This window comes from Hoplias malabaricus, chromosome 9 (assembly GCF_029633855.1).
Source record: "Hoplias malabaricus isolate fHopMal1 chromosome 9, fHopMal1.hap1, whole genome shotgun sequence".
NCBI lineage: Eukaryota > Metazoa > Chordata > Actinopteri > Characiformes > Erythrinidae > Hoplias > Hoplias malabaricus.
The window spans coordinates 1,293,529-1,307,027 of NC_089808.1; the positions used below are offsets into that span (position 1 = coordinate 1,293,529).

General features: G+C 42.7%; 1 protein-coding gene and 1 pseudogene across 1 annotated transcript; one reads left to right on the forward strand and one right to left on the reverse strand.

Moving 5' to 3' along the window:
- Positions 1 to 33: 33 nt before the first annotated feature.
- Positions 34 to 5,115, forward strand: LOC136706888 (E3 ubiquitin-protein ligase TRIM39-like; annotated as a pseudogene).
- A 387-nt stretch (positions 5,116 to 5,502) lies between these two features.
- LOC136707596 (ciliated left-right organizer metallopeptidase) lies at positions 5,503 to 13,179 on the reverse strand. The gene is made up of 14 exons (XM_066681764.1): positions 12,556 to 13,179; positions 11,701 to 11,794; positions 11,041 to 11,092; positions 10,122 to 10,271; positions 9,854 to 9,979; positions 9,659 to 9,743; positions 9,430 to 9,575; positions 9,172 to 9,355; positions 8,906 to 8,972; positions 8,453 to 8,549; positions 8,237 to 8,344; positions 6,992 to 7,120; positions 6,617 to 6,750; positions 5,503 to 6,475 (listed from the first exon to the last, which is right to left on the reverse strand). Exons 1-14 carry the CDS (start codon positions 12,983 to 12,985, stop codon positions 6,241 to 6,243), a joined length of 2,037 nt encoding a protein of 678 aa, XP_066537861.1. The 5' UTR covers positions 12,986 to 13,179; the 3' UTR covers positions 5,503 to 6,240.
- Between the last annotated feature and the right edge of the window lie 320 nt (positions 13,180 to 13,499).

Sequence of the window (13,499 nt, forward strand, 5' to 3'; positions counted from 1 at the left end):
AGTCTGCACGTCAGTAGTCCTTGTTTACGTCAGCGGCAAAGCTCATGTACCCACCCTCATCTCGAGCAGCTATGCCGAAAGATAAATGTAAGTTCTCGGATGAATTAAAAAAGAAATTCCCATGTTTTGTGTAGAAAATAAATGTGTAAAGGACCTAAAAGCACACATAGGTTCAGCTAAGCATTCAACGGCAGCGAGGGGCGTGACCTCATCACCCCCCCCCCCCCCCCCCCACACACACACACACACACACAGACGTGTTTTTGCCTCTTTTTCACCATCTCAGGTCTGGTCACCCTACTACAACACCACATTTTATCAGCATCAAAATTTAATTGAATTAATACAAATATTGTCAAAACACAGTTTGCATCTGTTCTTTTGTATTGCTAAATTATCAATGCCTGTGATTATATATATTTACAACACAGAGTATTAAATTTAGTAATTTTTTTCTCAGTCATGGCATCCAGCAGCAGCATTGTGTCAGAAGAGCATTTGCTCTGTTGTATCTGTCTGGATGTATTCACTGAACCAGTCTCTACTCCATGTGGACACAACTTCTGTAAAAAATGTCTCGGAGGATACTGGGATACTAGCAACCACTGGCACTGCCCACTGTGCAACAAGCGTTATGAGAAGAGACTAGATCTATCCGTTAACACTTTCATCTCTGAAACAGCTGCTCATTTCAGAAAATCAGTTCAACGTAAAGCTGGCAGCACAGCAGAGAACAATCCCTCCAAATCAACTGAAGTCCTGTGTGATGTTTGTTCTGGTGACAAAGAAAAATCTGTTAAATTTTGTCTTAACTGTGGCGCATCGTACTGTGAGACTCACCTAGAGCCCCACAAGAAAATCCAGCTTCTCAAGAAACACAAGCTAATGGACCCAGTCGAGAACCTGGAGGATTACATGTGCTTGAAACATGACCGCCCGCTGGAGCTGTTCTGTAGAGATGACCAGACAAGTGTGTGTATGCTATGTGCTGTGACGGACCACAAAACTCACAGCACTGTTCCACTGGAGGAGGCAGGTTTTGAATTCAAGGTAATATTTAAAATGATGCCATACTTGTTTTCGTCCTAGAAGCTGCTTTTTATTTAATATGAATATTGTATTTTAGTTATGAATTTTGATCAGGCAGCAAGACTGTCCACAACTCATTTCTGTCCACAGGCTCAACTGGAGAAAACTCAAACACAGGTCCAGAAAATGATTCAGGACAGATTAGAGAAGACTGAAGAGATCAAACATGCACTGGAGCTCAGCAAAGTAAGTCTTTGAGGCCTTGAGGCCTCATTCGCTGTTTAGACTGGATCTGACAGTTACGATAAGTTAAACTCCTGGAAAGCCAGCATCCGGCATAGTTTGTTGATTTTTCTGCTGAAACACAACTGACTCAACTCATCTGTAAAAGCAGGGAATCACCAAGCTGCGCTGGACACAGGACCTCCAGGACCACAGGACCTACACCCCTGTTCAACATTTAAACATTTTGAAAAGATTGGGCAATATATAAGATGTGAAAATATAAGTGAAAAATCTCAAAATTTAGTAAATGTTTATATGTTATTTATAAAATACTGAATTTAATAATTACTACAATACTTCCTAGCTTTTTACAAATTGGGAATTGACTAATTCAGAAAAGCACAGGTGATGAAACAGCAGGTGGTGTGGAAGTCTTCACCGCTCTAATGCGCTCCATTGAGAGAAGTCAGGCTGAGCTGCTTGAGGTGATGGAGGAGAAGCAGAAAGCAGTAGAGAGGGAGGTTGAAGGTCTCATTAAAGAGCTGGAGCAGGAAATCGCTGAGCTGAAGAGGAGAGACACTGAGCTGGAGAAGCTCTCCCACACTGAGGACCCCCTCCACCTCCTACAAGTCAGTGTCCCATCTCCTTAGTGACAGTGCAGCACATCACACAACACTGGCCATGCTGAGAGATTTTTTTTCTATGTCCTAGGCTTATCCATCACTGTGCAGTCCTCCACATACCAACAACTGGGCTGACATCAGTCTTACCACACATTCCAATAAGGGGATTCTGATGACATCTCTTTCACGTCTTCAGAAAAGCCTCAACAAGGAAATGGACAAAGAAATACAAAAATGGAGTAAGTGAGCACCAAAAGCAGCATAGAAAACCACTGTCTACAGCTGTTACATTCTCATGGTGTGGGATCTGAATACTATTTACATTATGATGCACTTCACAATTGCATGAGTATGCTATTAACTGTGGGAGCAAATAACACATTCATTTAATATAATTAGCGAAATCATAGTTGTATAATATACTTCATTATTATTTTGTGTTTATAGAACCGAAGCATCAGCGGATGTCAGCAGGTACCGTGGTCTATGTTACTTCAATTAAACCTCAGTATTCACTGTGCAATAACAGTAGTCTTGCTCTGTACAAGTTGCTGCAGCTGAAAATATGATCAAATTCTCAGACACATTGTGTGAACTCCTTTAGACTCAATAACAAAGATTTTCTGGCAGTGAATACAGGAAAAGAGAGAAAATTCATTCATTCATTATCTGTAACCCTTATCCAGTTCAGGGTCGCGGTGGGTCCAGAGCCTACCTGGAATCATTGGGCACAAGGCGGGAATACACCCTGGAGGGGGCGCCAGTTCTTCAAAGGGGAACACAGACACACACACACACACTTACACACTCACACCTACGGACACTTTTGAGTCGCTAATCCACCTACCAACGTGTGTTTTTGGACTGTGGGAGGAAACCGGAGCACCCGGAGGAAACCCACGCAGACACAGGGAGAACACACCACACTCCTCACAGACAGTCACCCGGAGGAAACCCACGTAGACACAGGGAGAACACACCACACTCCTCACAGACAGTCACCCGGAGGAAACCCACGCAGACACAGGGAGAACACACCACGCTCCTCACAGACAGTCACCCGGAGGAAACCCACGCAGACACAGGGAGAACACACCACACTCCTCACAGACAGTCACCCTGAGCGGGAATCGAACCCACAACCTCTAGGTCCCTGGAGCTGTGTGACTGCGACACCTACCTGCTGCACCACTGTGCCGCCATGAGAGAAAATTCACACATCATTAAAAGCCATGGTGTATTGTAATCGTAGTCACACTAAGATTTTTGAGCAAAGTTTCATTCACTGCTGCAAATATTCACATGATTTCAGGGTCTCTGTGGCAACAAATCAGCCACCTTGGGAAATTACAGTGTTACAGCAGCAAGTTACAGAAATGACAAAGTGAAAACGTGCAGTGGTCATTGATCTGCAATGTGTATTAAAACCCCAGAGAAGGAGTCTCCACTTTGTCAGGACAGTGTTAGACATTATATAAGGCTATTGCTGTGGGCAATGATTACTTGCAGTGTCTTATTGCAACTGAATTGGAAAAACACACCACTGTTTGTCCAGTAGATTGTGTAATATTTACACGTATTGCACAGTGTGTACCTCCCTTTATAAGAATCATTAACAAGATTGGCATATTTTAGTATTTTGTAATTTTAACGTCTGTTTGTTTTTTATTGCAGTCCATAATTGGGTTAAGATGAAATGGACACTATTACTGCTGCTTCTACCATTATTCCTATTAGTTTTCCTCACACCTAGAATGATGTGGATTCAGTTCTACGCAGGTAAAATAAAACTGAATTAAGCTTTCCATTATAGCCACATTTTGTACAAAAAATCAGCACAGAACCCTCACTGACATTTTTTAACTTCTTAACTTCCCTGTATCCCTGTTGACTGTGTTTACTCAGATGGTGTCATACAAACTTATCTTCATTAAAATGTAAAATGTATTCTAAAATATGTTCTAATTTTTACCTTCCTTACGTCATACGTATAAGGCATAATTGCTTCCCTACTCATAAGGCTAACATCTGCTATGTGGTTGTCATGGTAGCCTACAAATTATAACAGTAAACAAATAACTTTTTTCTGCATAAACACTAGAATTACCTGCATAATCACCCAGTGTCTTTCTCTTAGTGGATGTTACTCTGGATCCTGATACAGCTCATCCAGAACTCATCCTGTCTGCTGATGGAAAACAAGTGAGCCTTGGAGTCACAAAACACAGTCTTCCTGACAATCCAAAGAGATTTAGTAACGCTCAATGTGTACTGGGAAAGGAGGGATACTCCTCAGGGAGATTTTACTTTGAGGTGCAGGTCAGTGGAAAGACTGGGTGGATATTGGGCGTGGCCAGAGAGTCCATTAACAGGAAGGGTACATTTAGGCTGAATCCAAAGGATGGATTATGGACTGTGTGGATGAGGAATGAGTATGAGTTAATAGCTTGTGATACCCAACGAGTCGCCATCTCCCTGAAAGTGAAGCCCCAGAGGGTGGGGCTTCACTGTTTGTAAATTATGAAGAAGGTCTGGTCTCGTTTTATAATGTGGAGGACATGTCTCTAATCTACTCTTTCATTGGTCATTCTTTCACTGAGAAACTCTATCCATTCTTGAGGCCAGGTTTTAATCATGGAGGTGCTCCACTGATCATCTCAGATATCTATAGGTCTCACTAAACTGATTTTCAGTCATTTAGCTTTACTTCTTAGATAGGGAGGTGTGTGGGTGGGTGGATGGAAGGTGGTACTGGTTATGTCCTTATATGTCTGCTGGCATGTGGTTTCTCACGTCTGAACAGACTTGCAAATCGACAGATAAGCAGTGGACAATAATAAAATCATTCTATCATCCATTCTTATATCTATCGTTGTCGCTCTAGTGGTCTGCCAAAAGTCTTTACATGCAGCCTTTTGTTTCTATACATCAAGCCCTGGAGCTGTTAAAGTCTGTACCACTTTTTTAAACATAATCATTAGATTTGCCCTTGTTCCTCTCTCCTTTTTCCCCCAGACAAAGCCTAAATAGTCTATAGCTCTAAAATGATGTTAATTTCAAATGTTCTATTTTCATAATGAGGTGCAGTAGCTTACACTGACCTTTATTTGAAATTTATGAATAAAACTTTTGTTGTCAATGTCCTGAATTGAGTGATATTTATTATGAGAGGTAGCAGCAGTAGAGCAGCTTAAGTAATTTATAGTTGTGATGTTAGGGGTGGCGGCACGGTGGCGCAGCAGGTAGGTGTCACAGTCACACTGCTCCACGAGGTTGTGGGTCTGATTCCCGCTCCGAGTGACTGTCTGTGAGGAGTGTGGTGTGTTCTGTCTGTGTCTGCGTGGGTTTCCTCCGGGTGAATGTCTGTGAGGAGTGTGGATTGGCAACTCAAAAAAAAGTGTCCGTAGGTGTGAGTGTGTGAGTGAATGTGGGTGTGTTGCCCTGTGAAGGACTGGCGCCCCCTCCGGGGTGTATTCCCCGCCTTGCGCCCAATGATTCCAGGTAGGCTCTGGACCCACCGCGACCCTGAACTGGATAAGCGGTTACAGATAATGAATGAATGGATGTTAGGGGTGAATGTGAATAGGTTGTTGCTGTCAGAAAATTCAATTAAAACTTTATATTGTTTATAACTGGTTTCATCACACTGCAGCTTTACAGTTTTATAGCTGTACAGTTTAACAACATAATCCGTCACCATATAACTCCTATTGAAAGTTTCAACAGGTCAAAATCAAGTCAAAATTTGCTGCACCATTCAAATGGAGCCTTTTAACAATAATAGGAATGTGTATAATATTGTCAGTGAAACTGAGTTCTACAGGTGTAACTTCATTCATGTATTACATCCAGATTATTCCTGTCACTGAAAAATAACAATGTTTTAAAGAGAAAGAATGAGGTGATTATCATAACGAGGACCACTCATGAAGTATAGAACATCTCACTAGTCACATTAGCCTGTCTCTTCGTTCTGTGAGAGAGAAATAAGAGGAACACTGAGGTACAGGTTAGTTACAGGAAACAGACGCAGGAAAGATCACATCACATTTATTGCATTTGGTAGAATCTCTCTTTCAGAGCACAGTTTAATCATGTATCGAATAATATTATGAAGTTCTACGCCTGAGAAAGGCATTAAACCCAAGTCCCTCATACCCAGTGTGAACACATGCTGAGACATGACTGAGGCCAAAGCACAGAGCATTTCTTCTGAGTAATTAACTGTGTGAATGTAAATGTGCTGGATTTAGCAGACACCCTAAGAAAAGATGAGCAGATCAACAATATCCAACCCTGAAGATACTATATATTGAAAAGAAAAAATATATATATGAATTTCCTCTTTAAAAGCTTTAGACCATTAGGCTGCCTGTAAATGTACGACAGCAGGAGGATCTCTAAGAGCATGCACTCTGACAGTGTCTGAGCAGCACTTTCTGTAGACGATGATGAGAATGGGCGTAGACAGAACAGCAGTTACGCCCAACACGGTCACGGTCATCAATGTCCTGTATCTAGACATGGATAGGTGAAGGCCAGGGTCAGAGTTTGGACTGGATAGAGGAGGCATGGGTTGCTTTGAAAGACTGTGATCCCTGTGGGAGAAATGCAGTGTAATGTTTATGTAGATGCTATATTTTTACTAAATGTGTTTCATTAGATATTGGAAATACAGTGAAGCACAGGATTAAAGGACAATGTCATATTCCCCTTCTTCGTGCTGACACGGTACTGACCTCTGAATGGCTGGAGATGCAGTGAAAAGCTGAGCTGAATTAAAGGGATGGTGGGGTGATATAAGAGAAATGGCTTCATGGTAATAACATAAACGCTTGTCTGGGCAGTAAACCGCCCCCCGATAACCAGTCACCTACAGAGATCAACAACAGGGATCAAATGAATGCTGTCTGTACTGTATAGCAGTAGAATGTTACAGGCACATGACATCAATGATTTGTCACATGCAAAGTTGTGTAATTGACTCGTCTTCCCATTGAATATTATGGCCATATTTCATTGCTATGTTAACCCAATGTTGTGTAGCAGTGATAGGTTAAAGGGTCCTATTCATTGAAGATCATTATTGATTTCTAATAATTCTTGTCACATACCTCAATACTGCCTCCTGCTGGACAGTGCAGCCAATCTGACCCCTTCAACTGTATCTGATACCTGTTCCTCCCAGTGCATCTGTGTCTGTAACAGCGGCCGGCCACAGAAACACTTATAGAGGACTGATCCTGTGGAACACAGTCATGGTTTAATTCAAAGCTCCCTAGTGCTGACTTAAAGGGCAAAGGTCAATGCAAACAAAGCCATTGTTTTTGTACTTAACACTGATCATAATTAAAGTAGTGGTAACTTTTCTATGAGGAGTATTTTGAACACCACGGATCTGTGGAGAGATTAAACATTTTTATAATTCCCATTTCAATTCTGGAGTATTTATTAATGGCTGCTAGATATGAAAAGGATTATCTCTCATTGACATACTACAGTACACTGAAATAGCTGCAGTGTATTGGATAAGTTAAACCAATCTGAGAGGGAGAATAATGAGATAAAGTAATACAATTATGATTTAGGATAATAAGCTGTTGATGTACGTATTTCAGAATAAAAGTGCCATAATATATTAATTGGAATATTGCTATAGAAGCACTTTTGTTCACATACAGATCTTTTCAAATGATGGTTATTTTATTAAACAGTTATTATAAATGAAATATTAATGAAATGTATGTAAAGCACCTGGGTGACTGTCTGTGAGGAGTGTGGTGTGTTCTCCCCGTGTCTGCGTGGGTTTCCTCCGGGTGACTGTCTGTGAGGAGTGTGGTGTGTTCTCCCCGTGTCTGCGTGGGTTTCCTCCGGGTGACTGTCTGTGAGGAGTGTGGTGTGTTCTCCCCGTGTCTGTGTGGGTTTCCTCCGGGTGACTGTCTGTGAGGAGTGTGGTGTGTTCTCCCCGTGTCTGTGTGGGTTTCCTCCGGGTGACTGTCTGTGAGGAGTGTGGTGTGTTCTCCCCGTGTCTGTGTGGGTTTCCTCCGGGTGACTGTCTGTGAGGAGTGTGGTGTCTTCTCCCTGTGTCTGCGTGGGTTTCCTCCCACAGTCCAAAAACCCACGTTGGTAGGTGGATTGGCGACTCGAAAGTGTCCGTAGGTGTGAGTGTGTGAGTGAATGTGAATGTGTGTGTCTGTGTTGCCCTGTGAAGGACTGGCGCCCCCTCCAGGGTGTATTCCCACCTTGCGCCCAATGATTCCAGGTAGGCTCTGGGCCCACCGCGACCCTGAACTGGATAAGCGCTTACAAATATTGAATGAATGAATGTATTAAGAGTGTATGTGCTGAGCATTTGGTACCTGTCTAATGAGAGTGGAGAGAAAACATCGACTGTCTGTGTGATAGATTTCTTCACTCCACTCGTCTTCCGAACCTCCTCCTTCATTCTCTTCTTTCCAGCACTCACTCTAATGGAGGAGAAAGAAAAAAACAGCACTGAGTGGTGAAAGTAATGAGAAACGAATCAGGAAAAGGGTCAGTGCTTAAAGGAAAGTAGAAAGATTTAAAAAACTTACACCATTAGCCAAAGGCTTATAAATGCGACAGCCTTCTAAATACTTATCGCTCTGGCACTCCCCCTTGTGGAGATGAAGGTAATGACAACCCAATCCACTAAGAAAAACAAAGTTGAAAACAATATTTCTGAAGATGACTATTTATTATTTTCACTTTTCTACGCACCATTAATGAAGTTTAACAAGTTTATTTTCCAGCCTCCCTTTCTCCCTTAGTTTTTACATTTTATATTACACTTAATGCTCAATACAAGTAAACCACACCTTTTAAGGTTGTGCCACATTCAGAAGCCAACTTGGGCTGAATCTGTTATATAAACTACTCCTTATAACTTCTGCTTAAATATCTAACTGTATAATGGTGTAATAAACCATTCAACATGTTTACAGTGTTCCATGTAACTTTTTATCTTCATGACATCAACCTTTTAAAACTAGAATATAATAAACTACCTGCCAGTGCAGAAGAATGATGAAGGTTGGTTGCATGTGGAGAGAGATCCGAACAGAACACCTTCACCTAAACACACACACACACACACACACACACACAAGTTTTTTGTCTCATTATGTACAGGGCATATCTATTTCTTGGAGTCATAATTCTCCTTTTATTCAAAGGTGTTTATGCGATATAACCTTTTTTCCCCATCTATTCCATCAGTTTAAGTCACATCTCTCCTTACAACATGCTCTGAACTAGGCTATAGATGTCTTACCCTCTCCCCACAACAGACTCTGGGCTTGGCTGAAGTTGACTGAGTACCAGCCGGTGTCCCGCAGGGCAGAGAGCGTTACCAGGTCAATCCTGACCAAAGAAGGTTCTCCCAACACTGCTGTCATTATAGAACCCTGCAGAACACGAGCCTCCCAGTGAGAGGAAAGACCACCAGAGCCAGCATCCTGAGACAAGAGGGAGAGAGAATGAGAAACGAAGACAGAGGTGGGTGTCAGTGGGTGTGCATGCGCGTGTATACCTGGTTCTCCAGTGGAGCTCCCAGTTCAGCGTGCGTGGAGTTGAGGTGCGTATGTAGAGCTTTCCTCACACTAGGAGAGTAAAGCCTCATCTGTCCTGTCTCATCTGTATTAGTCACATGACCATGAGAGCAGCAGCCCACACCCACTACACATGATACAAACACACCATAGACTTAATATACAGTGATTTAGAAAGCCTGTAAACAAAGCTTGAGGAGTAACACTGACTCTGGCACGACAGGGAGCAGTCTCTCCAGGTGCTGAAGAGTTCTCTACTGAAGCCCAGGATGTGGAACAGCTCATGGATCACTGTCTATTGATCAAAAGACACAAAAGATAAAACATATCCCACACTCAGAGATGCACACGTCCTCTCGTGTCTCTTGTTCCCTTTATTTGGATTCAGGTATTTATGGAACTGACCTGCACCATGCCTTCGTGGCTGAACTCCTTTACACTCAGTGGCTCTCTGCAGATGACCATGGCCCCAGCAACCGGTCGTCCCTCTGTGTCTGTCTCACAATGTGCAGAATACGCCAGCACACTGGACTGAGAAAGACATCAGGGGGAAATTGTGTCATGCCATGTTAATGCGCACCATTGTACTATGTACGAATAACAGAATACTATAACGCTTTAACATGTTACTGCATTAAGAAACGAAAAGCCAAATCCCAGATGAATTACTTACATCAGCTCTACATTTCTCAGTGCTCTGAGTGCTCACATAAAGTATGAAGTCAGTGTCTGGGACCCCTGGTCCTGCTGGCTTCAGCGTCCTCAGGGCTGCCTGGTCAGGATGTGGATAGACATCGTAGCCTCTAAGGTGGTCATCCGGGATCTGTCAATCAAAAACAAACAGAATTTTCATGAACTTTATTTTCAATCTAACTCTGATAGGAGTTAACAGTTTTCATTGGTTAACCTTCTTCACTGGTCACAGTTCTGTTCAATGGTGGGCTCATATTTAATACACTTTATTCTCTACTGTGTATTATTTTAAAACCGATTATGTTTTCATTTACAGTGTTCTGGTTGTGTTATTCAGTGTTGGAGGGTGGCTCCCTGTTTATTTTTTGTGAAAAAAATCTTTGAGAGTTTTTTCTTACTCTGTGATAACATCCATCCATCCATTGTCTGTAACCCTTATCCAGTTCAGGGTCGCGGTGAGTCCAGAGCCTACCTGGGAATCATTGGGGGCAAGGTGGGAATACACCCTGGAGGGGGCGCCAGTCCTTCACTCACACCTACGGACACTTTTGAGTCTCCGATCCACCTACCAACATGTGTTTTTGGACTGTAGGAGGAAACCGGAGCACCCGGAGGAAACCCACGCAGACACAGGGAGAACACACCACACTCCTCACAGACAGTCACCCGGAGGAAACCCACACAGACACAGAGAGAACACACCACACTCCTCACAGACAGTCACCTGGAGCAGGAATCAAACCCACAACCTCCAGGTCCCTGGAGCTGTGTGACTGCAACACTTCCTGCTACACCACCGTGCCGCCCCATTTTGTGAAATATAACAAAAGCGATGGTAAAGTTATAAATTGTATAAACGTTTTGTAGTGTGTTATACAATGTGAGAAATGTTGACTTACAGTTAAACCCAGACAGTGCTCACTTCTGTACTTCTCATTGGCTCTACCACATCTAAACAGAGCAATACAAGTTCCTGATTAGATCATTCAAATAATGAAGGGAGGGTAATCAAATTAAAGTGCATAAATACACAACAAAATGATCTTTCTCATCTTACTCTAAATGGAATTGCTCAACTAAGACTCATGATGCTAACGTGGCTAATATGTATTGGATGATTAACTGGTAATTAGCATAATGAACCAAAACATTTAGTTATGTGATCTAAAAATACAAGAGCATATAGTTTTTGTCACTGTATCATGTGTAACCTGGAAATATGGTCTACAGTTCCTATAAAGTGTGTAAGCGTGTGTGTGTGTGTGTGTGTAAGCTTGTATCTTACGATGGCATAAAAACATACTATTTCATAATAACACCTAATATTAAATACATAATAAGAAGAAAACTGAGGACCTAACCCAGGGGCTGATCTTAGAGGATCATAGGGTCACTGCAAAACTAAGAATCAAATTTGGACATTAACCCTATGTTGGCTGATTAGCTTCCATTTCGTGATAATTGTGCAATACATATGAACAAAAATGTTTTGCTAAACCATTGTTTTTGCTGTGTACCCTATTACTGAGAGCCACAAGAGTAGGGGGACAGAATCAGACCTGTTATAGTTAGCACTGCTCCTGTTCCTCCAGATAAATCTGCAGTACTTGTTGATGTCTCTGTTCAGCAGAAGACGGTCAGGGACTCTAATTACTTTGGCAAACAAAGAACATGGCAGTGAGTATATGTCCAAGTGTACAACTTTAATTCTGAAATGAACATGTGGTTCTACCTGGAATCATTGGGTGCCAGTCCTTCACAGCGCAACACACATTCACACCTACGGACACTTTTGAGTTGCCAATCCACCTACCAACGTGTGTTTTTTGGACTGTGGGAGGAAACCCACACAGACACAGGGAGAACACACCACACTCCTCACAGACAATCACCCGGAGGAAACCCACGCAGACACGGGGAGAACACACCACACTCCTCACTGTGTGTTCTCCCTGTGTCTGCGTGGGTTTCCTCCGGGTGACTGTCTGTGAGGAGTGTGGTGTGTTCTCCCTGTGTCTGCGTGGGTTTCCTCCGGGTGCTCAGGTTTCCTCTCACAGTCTAAAAATACACGTTGGTAGGTGGATTGGAGACTGAAAAGTGTCCGCAGTTTGAGTGAATGTGTGAGTGTGTGTTGCCCTGTGAAGGACTGGCGCCCCCTCCAGGGTGTGTTCCTGCCTTGTGCCCAATGATTCCAGGTAGACTCTGGACTCATCGTGACCCTGAACTGGATAAGGGTTACAGATAATGAATGAATGAATGAATGTGTTATAACAAATCCCTAAAGAGAGGAAGTCCAATATTTACAAAGCGAATCATTAAATAAACCAAGTGCTGAGGTAATGCAGTTTTCTAACCATTTTCATGTGTTTTGACAGTAATGTCTTTACAATAATTCACTAATACACATTCAGTACCTGAAAGTAAGTTGGATACAGTGCTGATAGCGCCACTAAGTGCTGCTTCCACTCTCTCCCTTTCCCACTGTGAAATAATAGGGCTCTCTCTAGGAATCCATGTCTTAATTCTCATTGGCTGTGGTTCAACAATGTCCTTAATCATCTCCTTGTCCATTCTTTTAGGCCTGTGAGGATGCGGATGTAGTGATTTGGCATGTAGAGGTGTCCGGGTGGTCTGGAGAGGTGTCCGTCTATGGCCCTCAGCAGCAATGACTTGGCTCTTAGCACCGTTAGCATTAAAGGCCCAATCAGAAGAGCTCGTCTGAGCAATGGGTGATGACACCACACTAACGGAACTCTGCACCTCATCGAAGATGCACTTTCCCAAAATATATACAGGTCTCAGCAACAGCAGCAGGAGGAGGACAGGAACATGAACAGCTTTCATCTGCAAACATTATACAGGGCATGAGTGAGAAATTCATGAACAAGTCAGCGGAGAGATTTACTAGAATCAGTTACCATCCAGTGCTAACCCCAAGCAGATATCTGTATTTTCATAGATATTACAGCAAACTAACACCTCACTAATTTTTCTCAACTTTTTACAGCTTGTGTGCAACAGCACAGCTCAAAATGTTCTAGCTGCAGTGCTGCCGTTGACACAGCAGGAACGTAATTAGTTACCAGCCATAGGCAGGGATGAATGGAGGAATGTGATTGGTTAAAACGGATTGGACAGGTTTTCAAATACCATAATGCACCAATCAGTAAAGTTCTGCCCAGAGCAGCGTAGTCTGCCTGCTCTGACTGCAATATACAGTAGACGTACTTCAGTATATTGTTTTGCTTAAATGGAGGATAATGTAACCCAGTGCCTCTGAGAGTGCTCTGCTGCTTCTGAAGAACTTCTTGCACATTTGTGTTATACCTGCTGCCTCAGAGAAAGCCGCAGAATGTTG

Bases quoted from the DNA above. Each gene is read 5' to 3' on its own strand.
- LOC136707596 (XM_066681764.1), bottom strand. From the start codon at position 12,985: ATGAAAGCTGTTCATGTTCCTGTCCTCCTCCTGCTGCTGTTGCTGAGA. The intron at 10,272-11,040 runs GTAAGTCAACAT...TTTGATTGACAG, and splicing joins AGCACTGTCTGGGTTTAACT to ATCCCGGATGACCACCTTAG. The intron at 8,550-8,905 runs GTAGTTTATTAT...TGTTTTTCTTAG, and splicing joins TCATTCTTCTGCACTGGCAG to TGGATTGGGTTGTCATTACC.